Below are 17,374 nucleotides of genomic sequence, written 5' to 3'. Positions count from 1 at the left end.
GTAGATTTTCTCTATTTTAATAAATATTGTTTCAGTCATTTAAGTAGGAGTCTGAAGCTATTAGGAAGAGAGTATGGCAATTAAATACATGTACATCATACACATCATATCCAGAAAGTCCAAATAACTGGTTTTTAAAAACTTGCCTTTTTTTTTTTCAACTTAAATTTTGTATCCTCTGACCAACATCTCCCCACCTCCTCCCTGTCACACCCTGGAAACCAGCATTGTACTTTCTGCTTCTATGCGTTCAACTTTTTTAGATTTCAAATATGTAAGCTAGATCACTTATGATCTAAAATTGACTTTCTAATAAAGTTATTTTTCTTTTTTCTTTTTTTTTTGGAGACAGAGTCTGGCTTTGTCACCCAGGCTGTAGTGCAGTGGCACGATCTCTGCTGACGGCAAGCTCCGCCTCCTGGGTTCACGCCCTTCTCCTGCCTCAGCCTCCCTAGTAGCTGGGACTACAGGCGCCTACCAGCACGCCCGGCTAATTTTTTGTATTTTTAGTAGAGACGGGGTTTCACCGTGTTAGCCAGGATGGTCTTGATCTCCTGACCTCGTGATCCGCCCGCCTCAGCCTCCCAAAGTGCTGGGATTACAGGCGTGAGCCACCACACCCGGCCAAAGTAATTTAATACTATACAAATTGCCGTTTAAATTTTCGGATGTCTCTTTAAACTTTTATTTTTCAAGTTTTCTTGGTGAAATTAGAGAATATGGTCTCTAAAATTGTGGCATTATGGACAAAGCGACCATTTAAGAACTTTCACTTTTCTTTATTGGCTTTCTGCATTTCCAGAGTTCTTCTCTTTTTTCCATCTTTTCTTATTTCTGTCCCATCCCACAGTACTTCTGCCACCCCTGCACACACACACACTCCCGCACATACACAGATTTCCAAGGGTTTATGATCTTAGTAGCGTTGCCAGATTAAAAGAAAAAGACACCCAGTTTAATTTGAATTTCAGATACACAAATAATTTTAGTATGAGCACACCTCAAATATTGCATGGGATATACTGATGCTAAGACAAAAAGCTTTGTTGTTAATTTTAAGTTAAAATTTAATGGGGCCATCCTTATTTTTATTTGGTAAATCTAGCAACCCTAACACCAACCTCAAATCTTAAAACCTTTCCATGATTTTGAGTTCGAAGTTTCTAAGAAGGATAGGACAGAATAGTCCTTTGACCATGGTTAAACACTGTCATCTGAAATGATTTTCCTTCGCACATGCACAGGGGAAAGGATTTGTCCTCCTACCTGGTCCCCACAGCTCTGTGCACTGCTCCTGCAGTGTGGGGCATGTCCCCATCAAGCAGTGGCCCTTCCCGTGATGGCAAGGGAAGCCATTGACTTGGAATCTATCATCAGGACAATTACCAGATTTACCGTTACACATTTCAGGCAGGTCGCACTCATCTTTTGCTGGTCTGCACACCATCCCAGCCTTTTTAAACTGTAGAAAAACAAAAATAGAAGGCTTTTTATTTTCCCTACCTGCTTTACCCTAATACCTCAAATTAACACAAATATTTTCCATTTGGACTTTTTGGGCATAGTAGTTGGAGGTGTCATTTCACTGAAGCTTACATTGTCATTATAAATTAAAGCCATGATCTGTTATATCACTTCTATTAATATTGGTTAATGCCCTAAGTTTTTAAGCAATATTTCTGAATTTGTATCAAAAACACCAAAGAAACATAATGTAGAAAAGTACAGGACAAAAAAAAAAAAAAAACAGGCAACAACTTAGATAAAAAGAAGGGAGTTATTTCTCCTTTTGTTGGATGCATCTCTGTCAGGAACTCCAAGGAGATTTAAATCTGCAACTTCAGAGATTTACTGGTGAATTGGATCTTCGGTATTCAAGGAGATAAGCTTACAAGCACCAGATCGGCAGACTCGGACTTTCCCAGGCCTCGAGTTGCCTAATCCTTAATCCCTTTTATTGTAGGTTCAGCTATTTCCTTTCAACTCACTTCTTCCATAGAATGACTTATCATGAGGGAGAAATAAGCAAATATTCACTTGATATATTAACTCAGTTGTAATCAGTTACTGCAAATCTTACTCTTATTTGCTCAGAGAAACTTTAGTGAAACAAATTCTGCCATTCCTGCAAAACTGAGAAAGTATGTTTGTTTGTTTGTTTTCCTTCCTAACAGGAGCAGGTATGTTTTCAATGCATCAAATAACTTTGAATATCTTAATACCAGTGATGGGATCAAATCTAAATTTCCATGCAAGCATGTGAGATCCTACAAATTCAACCCAAAGCTCCAGTCAGACCATTCCTTACCAGATACCAGACAAACCATGCTTGTATCTTCTCTTATATCTTTGCTGTTTCTGTGCCCTCATTTGGAAATTCTTTTATGTCTAAATCTCTTCTGTCTAAAATCTTTTTTCAAGTCCAGTTGAAAGCCCGTTTTCCCACCAAGTCTCCTCTGACACCTTCAATGCAAATTGCTGCTCCTGCTTTCTTCATGTGCTTGGGAAGAGCCTCGAATTCAGACTTAGATGACAGGAATTTGAATCTCAGCTTCGCACCTGTCTGAGTGCTGAACTTTAGAAAATGGATTTAATCTCTCTGAAAATCCCTGTCCCCATCCAACATCTACTTTACAAGGCCATTGTGAAAATCAAGTGAGACTGTACATAAAAAGCTTAATATATCATTATGCTATCTACATGGCCATTGAATCACACATTATATTTTCATATCTTTCATATATGTATATCATTGCTCTAAATAGTAAGAAACTGGATACTTTTTTAGCTACCATAATCTCTAACAAATAGCATTTACTAAACACTCTTTGAGTACTGCTTAAGTTCTCAAATTTACTTCCTTTTGGACTTTTTCTTTCCTCTCTCTCTGACATTAAAAACAAAATGACACCAAACATTCCCTATAACCTGGTATGCCATATGCACATTCACGCTGCAGTTACAGATCATTTAAAATGTATGAAATTCTGTGCTAGGTGAAAGTGAATCTGTCTTCCGGCCTTAGGAGTCAATCTGAGTATGGAAACAAACCCTCACAATATAGAACGATATGCAACAACAGAAAGTTAAATACTAAACTTGAAGAACAATTCAGAAAAGCACCACAGAGAACATGAAATGGCATGTTTAGAAGAATTTCACCGTGAAGTGGCTTCAAAGATTGAAGATAGGGATACCCCTACACTACTCAGAATAAAACCTCTTCCACCACACACATTGTTAAAGGGAGATACAATCAGTTTTGTGAGATTCAACCTGAGAAAGCCATGGAGCATGAGAAACAGCAGCAGGTAGGAGTAACCAGCTTTGGCTTTGGAGATGATCACACTTGGGGTTATCCCACTCAACAGTGGCCATGTTTATTTTCACATTTCTTTGTTGCCTGTATTTAAGGTGCACATGATTTAATATACATATATATAGTGAAATGCTTACTACATATGTACACCTATGTGCCCACAAAAATTAAAACTAAAACAATTTTAGAAAGAAATGATTACTACAGTCAAACAAACTGATGTATTGGTCTCTTACATAGGTGTTGGTGTGGGTGTGTGTGTGGTGAGAACACTTAAAATCTACTCTCTTAGCAAATTATTAACATACAATATGGTCACATTGTACCTGTACCTATAGTCATGTTGTACATTAGATCTTTAACCTTACTCATGCTACATAACAGTAACTTGTCCCTTTTGACCACCATCTCCCCATTTTCCGAGCCTCCTTGCCCTTGGTAAACATTCTACTCTGTTTGCGTGTATTCAACGTTTTTGGATTCCACATACAAGTGAGATCAGTATTCAGTGTTTGTCTTTCTATGCTGGCTTATTTCACTTGGCATAATGTTCTCAGGTGTATCCAGGCTGTAACAAATAGTGGCCATATTATTTTGTTCATTTTCTACTCTGCATTTTTTTCTCAAAAACAAAATGTGAAATAATATCTACTGTGAAGGATCATTGGAAGATTCAGTAGGCCATGTGTGTAGAACACTGAGTAAGTGCTTCGTAAATAGTAAATATATCATTTTATATAAAGAAAAATATTGCACTGCTTATTTCAGTTAACATAATCTCTGAGATGTTAATTTACAAAAATGTAATCATAATTATTAAAATAGAATAAAATAATCTTACTTGGCATTTTTCACAACATTCTCCTAATGCACATTGAAAACTTGCTTTGATTTTACATGTCTTAGCATCACAGCAAATATTGGTACATTCCTAAGAAATATGAGAAACAAATGTAAATGCAACATTACTTTTTGGTCCCAGTTCAGCACAATTTGTAACATACTATATTCATCAGGCATATGTTACTTTCGTGGAGTCTAAATAGGACTTTTTCAAAAAATATAAAAAACATTAGAAAACCTGAAATTTTGGAGCAACTGATGGTTTGTTGTTTATCTGAATTCCACTTACGTCATTTTTCTATTAACTAGTTTCCTCAGTCTCCAATAATATTAAGGAAAGATCTATTCTTTTTGGTAAAATATGAAGAAAAAACACAGTTCTTAAAATAAGATTTGTTTAATTATAGAATATAATTCCTTCAACTCATCAGTTATGTACATATCTAGCAGTAAATCCAATTTCTAGGATATCTACTGAAAAGCTAAAGATACAGCTCTTTATCTAACTTTAGTATTTAATTCAACTGTGCTTGAAGCAAATACTTTGTCTTAGTCTCTCTGCTTTGTGTCAGAATCCTGCCTGCAAAAGGTATTGGAGAAACTCTTACCTCAAAAATGTTCCCCTGCAGCTGTCTAGATTCCCATAGAAGACTGAGAGTTTCAGGGTTACAGTATTTTAGGGTTAAAACTCTAGCCCTTAGTTCAAATATAATCATCAACCAGGACAGACTGCTTTTTCTCATAGAGCAAATAAATACATAATCAAATATATAATCATATTTCAAAGTTACTGAAAGCCAGTACTCCGAAGGCTTGATGCATTATTTATATTAAGCATCAATAACATGGAAGCAGAGGTCCCATTCAAAATCCCAGCTGCCCTGTGAAGAGGGTCAGGACAGAACTTCTGATGGTAATAACTCCCGAGTCCCAAAGCAGTAAGGGATGAACCAGATCCCTGTGCTGGGTGGTCTTGTGTTTCAGAGCTGGAAACAGATACATTTGAATCCAGTTCTTGGCTCCTCCATTTGCCAGCCCAGTGACCTTGAACCAGCAAGCTATTTGTACTCTGAGCACTCATAGTGCTCTGTCTAAAGTAATACTGGGTAAGTCATAGTCACGTAAGGAGCTTCAAGTATTTCACTTAGAAAGGGAGGGACGAGGACACAAGGCCCAAGTTAGTAAACAGTCCTTAAAAAAAGGAATGAGGATGGAACCCTGGGGGAGAAATTAGCAAGGTCTGTTCAGAAGTGCAGGGTTCCTTGTCAGAAAGATTTTCCTGGAAAATACCTACAAATGGACGTACCCAAAATTACCCAAAAAACCTACAATGTTATAGCGGGCCACACATTATTTTGTAGTTGATCTTCTTAGCAATTGAAAAACAACTAGATCCTTTTAGAAAGTGATTGGCCGTACCTCAGATGTCCCACAATCACAGTCCTCTCCCATTTCCACCAACTGGTTCCCACAAATTGGAGTGGATATGATATCTGTAGGCAATGGAGCATTAAAGAGGCAATTTGATAATTTATCTTCAAAAAACTTGTCATAGCTGACACGGCTGCAGGAACTGAAGTCTGTGGGTATATAGAAGCTGTGAAGATAAGGAAAGAAAAACTGGAATATAGTCATGCTTAACATGTGCGAAGCAGTATCTGACATTAGGCACAATTACACCCACGGCCTGCCCCAAAAGACAAAATCCAATCCACTGACCAACTGCGAGATCGTGAGCTCATTTGCATGCCTGAATTAACCCACCTCCAACTTCATGAGAAAATATAGTCATATTTCAAAGTGTAGCATCCAGTCCACTTTTAATAAAACAAATATGTCTCTGACTTCTCCAGATAATCTTAGATCATTTGGGAGATGTAAAGACCTAAAGGTACCAAAATATTTATTTAAATGTCTCAGAATTCACTTTCCTTTAGAGGAATTCCTATTGATAGGATCTCTTCATCCTACAGATAAACATGAGGTTTAAAACTGCTGTAATAGAGGGGAGAGTTAACATAAGCTCTGTAACTGGCATGCAGCCATATGCTGTTTTGTACAGGGGCTTTGGAGAATAACCCTAGCTTCAGTGGGCTGAGGGAGGAAATGAAAATAGAAAAGAGGAAATAGAGTTTATAGAGTGAGCTGTATGTATGGAAAAGAGGACATGAATATATAAAAAAGATTGTGAGATTTTTAAAGATAAGATTGCCTAAAGATTTTGCCTAATTCAGGGAGGGAATGTGTGATGTCTTTTCATAGACTGTCTTCATTGTCCTATGAGTAGTTTCTTCTTTAATTAGAGTTTTATTCTAGAACTCTTTTCTGACCACCATCTATGCTGAATTCATGGAAAACCTGATAAATGCTAACGATTTTTCTGAAGCCAGGTCTTGTATAGATAAGACGAGGATAAAATGATGAATTGCCCCATCAGCAAAGAGACAATATGTTTAAATTATGTCTTAGTTATTAAAAAATATTACCCATAGATGAGGTGGCTTGGCACAAATGCACATTTAGTGACTCAAAAACTCGAACACGTTGTTGAAGATGACCTAAAGTAGTACAGCCCACAGTGGATCAAAACCAGGGCTACATGGCATGTCCCCAGGGCCCAGAGAGCCTCACCTCAGTGCTTTGTCCATCACACATATTGTAGAAGGACACTTGCAAGAATAGTCGTCATGAAACATTCCAAAGTTGTGGCCCATTTCATGTGCCATTGTCCCTGCAACTCTAAGAAGATTATCACTGTGGTCCTAAAGGTATGAAAGAAGAAAAAGATTATCTGATTTTCAAATGAAATTATACTTCACTCTACTTGCCATCTCTCTCTCTCTCACACACACACACACACACACACACAGAGCAAGAGAGAGAGAGTACTAAATGGAACTGAATGCCCATCACAGCATATATGGTCTGCCCTTTCCTCTTTGAGTAGGTTCCTATAATGAAGGAAATTGTTCTAGTTTTCCTTCCAAGAAAGATGGCAAATTTTCATCAACAATAAGAAATTAGAACTTTTTTTTAAGTGATCTCCCTCCGTTACCTTTGGCTTGCCTTTTAGAAGTCTATGATGCATTTGGCCATCAGGGATCTAAAATTGTTCGTCAGCCTAGCACTTTAGCTCTATTTGTATCTTTCTCAATTCCATAATTGCCAAGAGTAGACAGACATCAGTCAATTAAAAACTTGCCCATTGCATGAAATCCAGCCTATAGCCAACTTGATCACCAGACTGTTTCTGGTTTGAGGTGCTTGGACTCAACTCCAAGCTTGCAGATAAATTAGAGCTTGCAGCTATAAATTATCCAGGAGCAATAAAACAATGCCGGAGAATCATTGCAGGTTAAAATGTCCTATTGAGGAGATAAGAATCTGCCAGTAACATCCACCTACAGAAGTCCGATTCTCTTATCTACTTCATCTCAAAGAACTAAATGTAAAGTTTGATGAAGAACAGTACAAGAGTGGCAAACAAGGAGCAGCTGTGTAAGTTGGGAAGTTGATACCTAGACACACTACATTCTTTCATTCTTTTGAGATGAACATGGTAAAACCTCCTATATAGAAATATGGAGCTCTCCAAATGGGGAAAAATCCAAGCCAAAAAGCCCCAGAAAAATTAAAATGTGTTTAGAGGCCTATATGAAGTTCCTTTCAGTTTATGGTTTCTTTCTTTAAATAATGGTTTTCCTAACTTAAATGATTTTTGCCCTTGAATGACCTCCATTCTATCTTGCCCCACTCTAAATCCTACCTACCCTTTAAGGTCCTTTTTTTTTTTTTTTTTTGAGACTGTGTCTCGCTCTTGTTACCCAGACTGGAGTGCAATGGTGCAATCTCTGCTCACTGCAACCTCCGCCTCCTGGGTTCAAGTGATTCTCTTGCCTCAGTAGCTAGAATTACAGGCACCAGCCACTACATCCAACTAATTTTTTTGTATTTTCAGTAGAGGTAGGGTTTAACCATGTTGGCCAGGCTGGTCTTGAACTCCTGACCTCAGGTGATCCACCTGCCTTGGCCTTCGAAAGTGCTGGGATTACAGGCTGAGGTCCATCTTAATGCAACTTTTCCTGACTATGTTAATATTCATCAATGATCATCTCTTATGAGTTCCTAGAATGGTTTTTACTTCCATAAAGTAGCATTAAGCTACCTACTATATGTTAGAACTATTGCTTTAGGTAGGCCAGTTTCTCTTCCAATTTTATGGCAAGCTATTTCAAGTTTGAAAATATGTATTTTACTTCTTCTGTACATCCATGAAGCCTATGACAAACCCAGACTCAAAAGATAGTAACTAAAAAATATGTTAATTCCATTTCTATCTAGGATGTAGAAAGCTGGAAAGAACATTATTCTTACACTAACAAGGACAAGGCAGGTAGACAACTATAACTTCCCTTGAATCCACCAATAAGTTGGGGTTACAGGACATCCAAAAAGTCTGTGAAAATATATTCAAAATGAAAGTAAGATCGCCTTTCTTAGACAAACAAAACTGAAAGAATTTACTGTATTATAAGGAATGTTTTAAAAATTCCCTTGAAAGGAAAAAGTATACACTAGATAGAAATTTGGATTTTTATACAGAAGTAAAGAGTGCTGGAAATGCAATGAAGTGATGGTAAATATAAAACTTTTTTTTTTCACTTCTATTTTAAGTTCACAAGTACAAGTGCAGGATTGTTACTTACGTAAACTGTGTCATGGGGGTTTGTTGTACAAATGAAAACTAATTTAATTTTAAATTGCAATGAAAGATGGATATCTAAAACAAAATTAATAACAATGTATTGTGTATTTATGGTGATATAAAGTTAAACATATGATAACAATAGCACAATAGATGGGAAGAAAGAGTTAGAGGCATACTCTTAAAAAATCTGTACACTTTTCCCAATACCATTTATTAAATAGAGAATCCTTTCCCCATTGCTTGTTTTTGTCAGGTTTGTCAAAGATCGGATGGTTGTAGATGTGTAGTATTATTTCTGAGGCCTCTGTTCTGTTCCATTGGTCTATATATCTGTTTTGGTCCCAGTACCATGCTGTTTTGGTTACTGTAGCCTTGTAGTATAGTTTGAAGTCAGGTAGCGTGATGCCTCCAGCTTTGTTCTTTTTTCTTAGGATTGTCTTTGCTATGCAGGCTCTTTTTTGGTTCCATATGAAATTTAAAATAGTTTTTTCCAATTCTGTGAAGAAAGTCAATTGTATGATGGGTATAGCACTGAATCTATAAATTATTTTGGGCAGTATGGCCATTTTCATGACATTGATTCTTCCTATCCATGAGCATGGAATATTTTTCCATTTGTTAGTGTCCTTTCTTACTTCCTTGAGCAGTGGTTTGTAGTTCTCCTTGAAGAGGTCCTTCATATCCCCTGTAAATTGTATTCCTAGGTATTTATTCTGTTTGTAGTAATTGTGAATGGGAGTTCACTCATGATATGGTTCTCTGTTATTGGTGTATATGAATGTTTGTGATTTTTGCACATTGATTGTGTATCCTGAGACTGCTGGAGTTGCTTATCAGCTTAAGGATATTTTTGGCTGATACGATGGGGTTTTCTAATTATACAATCATGTCATCTGCAAACAGACACAATTTGACTTCCTCTCTTTCTATTTGAATACGCTTTATTTCTTTCTCTTGCCTGATTGCCCTGGCCAGAACTTCCAATACTATGTTAAATAGGAGTGGTGAGAAAGGGCATCCTTGTCTTGTGCTGGTTTTCAAAAGGAATGCTTCTAGCTTTTGCCCATTAAGTGTGATATTGGCTGTCAGTTTATCATAAATAGCTATTATTTTGAGATATGTTCCTTCAATACCTAGTTTATTGAGAATTTGTAGCTAAAAACTTCATGCTAAACAATATATTAAAAAGATAGTGCATTATCACTATGTTGAGTTTACATTGGAATGCAAAATTAGTTCAACATTTGAAATTCAATCAATGTTATTTACCATGTCAACAGACTAAAGGAGAAAAACTATCATGATCTTCTCTATAGATTTTTTGAAAAGCATTTGGTAAATGTAAATCATAGAACCAACAGTTTATCATCATACAGACCTGAACAACGCCAACAGAATGATAAGGAGAACACATTGTAGACATAAATGCAAGACCCACAGTCGTTCCAGCAAGTTCTGTTGCTCTGCAAGAAAGGAATAAATTGATATAACAAATTATAATGCTAAGCTCTATTTTTATAGACAATACATCCAGAACCCTAAATGTTTAGCAGAAAAACTCACTGTGAACCACCACTATCATATTTTTCTTCAGTTTTTGAATTTGCATAAGGCATTTTTCTATAAGAATGGCTTTTGTGTTACTTAAAATCCAAACACCTAGATAGAATTATGTTGAATATTTTCTATCATTTCTGATTATAACACTTTTCATTGTGAAATGTATCCCTTGTGAAGAAAAAGAAAGGCTATTTTTGGTCCTAATAAACATCTCTCTATATGTATCTTGTTTTGATATTAGCAGTACCACACAGGCTTTGTTTTTATTTATACTTTACTCATATTTTTATATCACATACTTTTGTTTTACATTAGCATTGTTTTAGCTACAGTAGGTTTAGGGATTGGGCCCATTTTGAAAGCATTTGTATTAGTGATCATTTATATTATTCAAATAATTTTTATACTGGAGAGGGGTTTGAATCATTTGCACTTATACTTCCATAGATAATATGTTTTGTCTTTGGTAATTTTAATTTTGCTTTTTTGGTTCCTTTTTATTTTTCTATAAACCTTCAATAATTTCATACTCTTTCCTTTTAGTTTTTGTTTTTTGTTTTTTTTTTTGTTTTTGTTTTTGCTATCTGTACAAGATCCTGGCCCTTAATTGTCTCTAGAAATTTGCCAAATTGCATCAAGTTTTTAATTTCCTTAGCAGATGCACTTATGTAGGAAATTGAACCTGTATTTTACCATAAAACAATATTAAAAATAGAGAGTTTCAATTCTGCTGTGTAAAATGAGAAAATTAGAAAACGTTCCAATTTTTCATTCCCTGCAGATTTTATCTATTTAATCTGATTTCAGATATTTATTTTGAAAATATATTTTACATTATGCATACTTAAAAGGTTTATGATACCTGTTCTCTTTTAAAATTATATCACAAAATTATTTATACTTCATTCTACATTTTTGTGGTTTCAGTTCTACCCACTTGCTCATTTGCAAAAAATAACATTTCGTTCATTTTGGAGTTATATATTTTGGTTTATCTTTTAAGTGAACAGTATATTCGGACTCTAATTTTTTTAACCTACTTATACCTAAGTATAGGTCTCTTTTGTTAACTTGTTTGGTAAATGGTAAGACATTAATTGCATAACTGGAAGAACAACTATTTCCTTTCATCATATCTTTAATTATTCTGATCTCTTCAAGGAATCTATTCTTGACATTGTGTCGTCATTTATTTTTACCTATACATTTATCATCTCATCTATTATTTTTAAGCTTCTACATTATTACTTACAGTGATGGAGTATTCAGCAATTTGTCTGGCTGCCTTATTACTTACCAGCTATGAGACCTTGGAAAATCACTAAACTCCTCCACAAAGAATGGGCTCTCGAGTCTAAAACTCACCTTTCCAAATTAAGAAATTGTGTCAGCTGCTTCCCAAAGGTGACCCCCCTCAATGAACCAGCCTTGCAGTATTCTCAGCCTGAGAATGCCTTCCCCTTGAATCTGGATTGGCCCTACAACTTCCCCTTGATTAAGATAATATACCAGTAGTGACACCCTGTGACTTTTGTAGTTAGGTCATAAAAAACCTTGATGCATTATCTCGTGCCTCTTGAAATGCTTATTCTGAGAAAAGCTAGACATCTAGTAAGAAGTCCACCTACTCTAAGATAGCCATATTGAAGGAAACTCAAGTTAGGCACATGAAAGGGGATATAGACAGAAACATGACCAACCAGACTCACTGTTCCAGCCAGATGAGCCCACACACCAATTATGTAAGTGAAGAAGCCTTATTTCAAGCCCAGAAATTCAAGCTCATTTGTTATGCAGTTAACAGATGACCAGCACAGAAATATTAACTAATTCTGGCAGGACATAGTTCACTGATTTCCATGAAATTCATGGTTTTCTTACGTAATAGCCTCTCCAGTAACTTCAAGTCAATCCTTACTGCTTCCTTCTATCTGATTTCAACTAAATATTATTCATCTACCCAGCAGCATTTTCTCGACTGTTTTGAGGCACATGCTCCAGTCTCATATAATTTACAGCCGTTAGATTTATTTCCCCTGTTGTTCTTAACAGGTCAATTCAGTGGGAAATAAATTAGTGAAGACGTGGAGTTAGAATATAATACTTAATTTTTCCAATAATATCTTAGAGGTTTCTTCTAACTTGAGCCTAAAGCCAATCAGTTCTTTTTTTAAACACTGAATCAAAAACTCTCTTTCCATTGTATAAACTTGTCTTTTCTTCTTGTATACCCAATAAAAACAAACATTTTATGAATTATTGCTAAATTATTGACCCTCTCTTTTTTTTTGAAAAAATACTTGGATCCAAAATAAGAGCATATTTGACATATAATCCAAGTAAGTGCTCTATAAATGTCTACCCCCCTATGTGCACCCCTCACTTTGCCAAGGCTCAGAAAAGCGTCCACTAAATACCACATAGTGTGCAATGGGGGAAAATCTGTACATACGTGATTAACTGAGCAATATCATGACGCTTTCTTCTTGAGAGAACACTCCCCCTCCATGTAGAAAAATTTTCCAAGGTGAAGCTTGCATTTGGGGTTATCTTTATCTTATCCTTGTCAGTCCAGATTTCCATACCAACTAAGGCCACATGAGTATTGAGCTTTTTATAAAGCTGTCCAAAGAAAATAAATGGCAAAGCAATTAATTATAATGGTGATATCATTTTAAACATTTTCAATATATTTTGTATTTTTAAGAATTCATCACAGCAGTATAAAAACCTTATTTCCAAGCATATTTGTGAAACAGAATGTATTGACTATTTTGTAGACACTAAAACTCCCATTCAAAACAAAAGATAAATACACTAAGATAGTTTAGGTCCGTAAACTTCTTTTTTGGGTGGGGGGTGGTAGGGAGGAGAAAAGGCCCTGTTAAGACAACATATTCCTGTTTATGCTCTTAAGAAATACTATAATTTTGTGTCAGTGGCCCATTACTATGGCTTCAATTGGCTATATGTTTTTCAGTGCTCTCAGAGTGAGAATATTTCAGAATTAGCAAAGTTGGCTTGGTGCCGGTTTAGGCACTAAAGAAGTAACTTGATATGATGACATGTTGTACATTGATGCATTTACAATAAGCTAAGTAGTTGCTATAGTTTGAATGTTTGTGTCCCCCAAAATTCATGTGTTGAAATCCTAACTCCCAAGGTGATGGTGTTAGGAGGTGGGGCCTTTGGGAGGTGATTAGGTCACGAGAGTGGAGCCCTCATGAATGAGATTAGTGCCCTTAAAAAAGAGATCCCCAGAGAATTGCTTTGTCCTTTCTACCATATAAATGCACAGTGAGAAGGCAGCTGTCTCTAAGCCAGGAAGACAATCTTCACCAGAAACCAAATCTTGATGGAACTTGATTTGGACTTCCAAGCCCCCAGAACTGTGAGCAATAAATTGCTGTCATTTATGAGCCACCCATATTATGTATTTTCAGAATGAGACAATGGTCCTCTAATCTTAAACATGGATTGAACCAAATAATCCACAATGCATATAGGATAAACTTTAGAAATAATGACTTAAACTTATGAAACAATATGCTTACTCTAAAGATAAAAGCTTAAATTACTACTATAGTTTCTAAAAGTGCACAGTGACAGACATTCTCACCAGCAACTTTCTGCAAAGAAACTTAAATATTTCTTTTAAAAAAAGGTAGTTCGGAAAACAAGAAAAGCATTAAGGAATGCAGTTACTGAAAGTGAAGTTAAAATCCAGCCATGTTATCACTCTTCACTGGATTATTCCCTCAACTTCCTTGTTCCTTTCTTGCTTAATTTTACTCACCTGACAAAACTCCAATCCTGGTTAAAAGCAACTTGCCTCTACATCTCTCTTCCTTCTGCCCTTGAACACAGGGGAAAACACATTGTTCTGATTGCTCTCACTTTAAAGCTGTGACTACTAAGCTCAAGCAGTCCCTAACACGTTCCAGAAAAACTGCTGTATTTCCAAATTCCATTCACACGCAGTTTTCTGCACACATTTTTTATACTCCTCTTCTTAGTAATTCTAACATTTCCTTTAAATCCGACTTTCACAACTGTCCTTGCTTCCACATTCGCTGAGACTATAAGAGCAATCTGAAGAGAACGTCCACAAGCTCCCACCATGGGCCTATCGCCTCACCTATTCTTGTCCAAACACCCTGCGCCTCCCCATCTGCTATATAAATGAACAATCTCTGAGTCTAAGGCCAATTTCTCCACTCATGCACTAAATCTCTTATTTCTCCCCCAATCAAGATTATTCCAACAATTCTTCTGTCTTTCCTGCATTATCAATGTTTAGCTCTCCACAAATAATTCCCATCAGCATAAAAAGGAAATGTATTACTTTTTTATTTCATATATATTGACCGTGGTAATCACTTCACTATGTATATGCATATCAAAAGAAGTATATTACAGCATTATGTTGTACGACAACAAAAAATTATCTTCAGAGCATTTATAGGATACCACAAAGAGACTCACTCATTTCAAAATAAGTATGCCAACTATATATCCAACAAACAGAAAACTAAGAATTAGTATTTAAAGACTGTAAAATCATTTTTTAAATATTTTGGAAATTAGATAACACAATCATGTCTAAAGAACATAGTCAATAGTTATATGACTCAAATGGATTTGTAAATCTGACAAATCTGTATCCAAACCCCATGGCTATTCTTTTCTCACTTTGTGATCTTGGGTAAGTTACTTTGTTTCTGAGAATATGATTCCTTAGCTATGCATTAGGCTTTAGTAACATTTAGCATTGTTCTGGGGATTACATGAGATTTTATGAAATATGCTACTGTGACAGTGCTTGGCATGTTTAAAATTATTTTTTCCCCTCTGGACCAGCTTTCTGTTGGGATTTGGTCTTCAGCATTTTCTTAGTGGATTTTTGGAAAATACAATGCACCCATGTAGCTTTTATGTCTTCTTATACCCGAGAATACTGTGGCAGGTAAATAAGAAAAGTGTTGGTTTGTGGTATTAATATTCATGTTCACCTATGTAGCAAAAGTTGTGGTCATCCTTTGGGAGCCAGTCAGCCACATTGGTGTCAAATGTCTTGACTTTGCTTCCATGCTTCATGTGCGTTCATTGAAAAACTCAATGACATCTCCCAGCAAACTGTTTAAAACTGCAGGTAATAAAATATGTCTTACCATGTTGACATAATTAGCCATCTCAAACACCCTCTTTCTGATCTCATCTTGATTCTCATTGTACTTTTTAAACTAAAAGAAAAATTAAGAAAGAATATGGGCATTGATAAAAATGAATATACTCGGAAGGTTAGAAAGGCATCTTCTATTACTTATTATTGATTTTAACTAAAGATTAGTTATTAGAGTTAATTAAAAGTTAGAATCAAATTAATTCCTATTCATCTAGCTACATTAAAGGACTTTGGGAATGAATATGATGTTTTCTCTTCTGAAGTACTAGCTCAGTGTAAAGCTCTAAAGAATTACTCCAAATGTATTTTCACTTAAATTCTATGGTTTTCTAAGCTGTGCAGAATTAACAGAAGGAATATGTTATTAATTTAAGAGACACATACATGAACAGTACATGAAATAAGCACAGTAAGTAAGGCCAAAGCTTTAGGGCCTGAGCTAATAGTTGACATATTTTCATACACATGTGCATTTTAAATTTTGAAAACACAGTATATGAAAATGCATTCTTACAGTACAAGATAAACAGTGACTATCACCAAAGATTTGCCTTTTTAGAGGATTCCATTCACTAAGCTTTCATTGTGACCAATTAAGCTTTTGTATTGACTCCCTAATGAGAATAAAGTTTAATTTACAAATGATTTAACAACTTAACAAAAGACAAAATGACAGAAGAATGTAATTGGAAACTAAGTTGGGTACTCTTAAGTCAATAAGAAAATAGTATTATAAGTGCCAACAATTTATGCATATCATATCAATTGCCCTGATGGCTCTGAAAAGAAGAAATCATATCAGCTTAATTATAAATGTCAAATTTCATAGTTTTAGAAGAACATGTAACCATAGCTCATATTCATGATTCTTTAAATCTCATCCAGATATTTAATGTCTCACATAATAAATAAATATATGTGGGCGGGAGTTTTGGAAGACAGCACATTTATCTCATATAATTACCTCACCATTATCCAGGACCAAATAATATTCTATGTATTTCTCATGTTCCTGAACCTTCCTGTCATTCAATTTCTGAAATATAAAGATGAGAATTACTGATACAACATCGTTTTCTGCAAAAGTTCTTCTATTATTTGACATCTGTAATTTTATAAGCAGTTGGTTGATATCTGGAGTAAAGGCAGACAATATTAGCATTTTAACACCAATTCAACCGGCAGGATTATCTACTGACAAGGCTCATAAATTTGGAGGTGAAGGGACACCAGCAATATTCTGGTCTGACTCCTTCATTTTATCAAGGGGTCTAAATTATGTTACTAATAGGGGAGCTAGAAATAAAACCAGTCTTTCTATTGTTTTGAGCAGTAGACTTCTTAACCATCCTGACACAAAATAGGGAAAGTTTGACTTCAGCATCCTCCTAGTGTTTTTAGTTAGTTTGTTTTTTTGTTTTCTTTGGTAGCCTTTAATTCATATCCTGGTGAAATACATGCTCTGTTATCAATGGTGCAATGCAGAGACACCATTGTTTCTAGTCTACTTTGTTCTCTTCAGGCAGAGTTGAATCTCCTTCCCATGTTTCATACTTACCAATGTTCTGTTCCTTTCTCTATCTCAAAAAAAAAAAGTTACATAGTGGATTGACTCATTGAAAAGGGACCAATAGATTATTCCTACTAAATAATAGCTCATCGAAGTTTATTAGATTGCTTTTCTGGAAGAGCATGTCTTTTAATAGGTAACTAAAGTTCGATTACAAAGAAGAAATTCCTGAAGATAGATTTTTAGGTA

General features: G+C 35.5%; 1 protein-coding gene across 5 annotated transcripts in view; it reads right to left on the bottom strand.

The window, feature by feature from the left end:
• The window catches only part of ADAM28 (ADAM metallopeptidase domain 28), a 57,460-nt gene that overhangs the window by 17,875 nt on the left and 22,211 nt on the right, over positions 1-17,374 (bottom strand). For all 5 annotated transcript variants that reach the window (XM_055348188.2, XM_063709139.1, XM_063709140.1 and 2 more), the window contains exons 7-14: positions 16,580-16,651; positions 15,602-15,673; positions 12,883-13,052; positions 10,249-10,333; positions 6,794-6,924; positions 5,582-5,759; positions 4,161-4,250; positions 1,267-1,462 (exon numbers count right to left, since the gene is read on the bottom strand). In XM_055348188.2, coding sequence (XP_055204163.1) covers positions 1,267-1,462; positions 4,161-4,250; positions 5,582-5,759; positions 6,794-6,924; positions 10,249-10,333; positions 12,883-13,052; positions 15,602-15,673; positions 16,580-16,651 — 994 coding nt within the window. The remainder of the gene's footprint in view (positions 1-1,266; positions 1,463-4,160; positions 4,251-5,581; positions 5,760-6,793; positions 6,925-10,248; positions 10,334-12,882; positions 13,053-15,601; positions 15,674-16,579; positions 16,652-17,374) is intronic.

The sequence above is a fragment of the Gorilla gorilla genome, chromosome 7, assembly GCF_029281585.2.
Source record: "Gorilla gorilla gorilla isolate KB3781 chromosome 7, NHGRI_mGorGor1-v2.1_pri, whole genome shotgun sequence".
NCBI classification, from domain to species: domain Eukaryota; kingdom Metazoa; phylum Chordata; class Mammalia; order Primates; family Hominidae; genus Gorilla; species Gorilla gorilla.
Note: the sequence above shows the minus strand (reverse complement) of the source record. Positions and strands in the feature narration are given on the sequence as shown.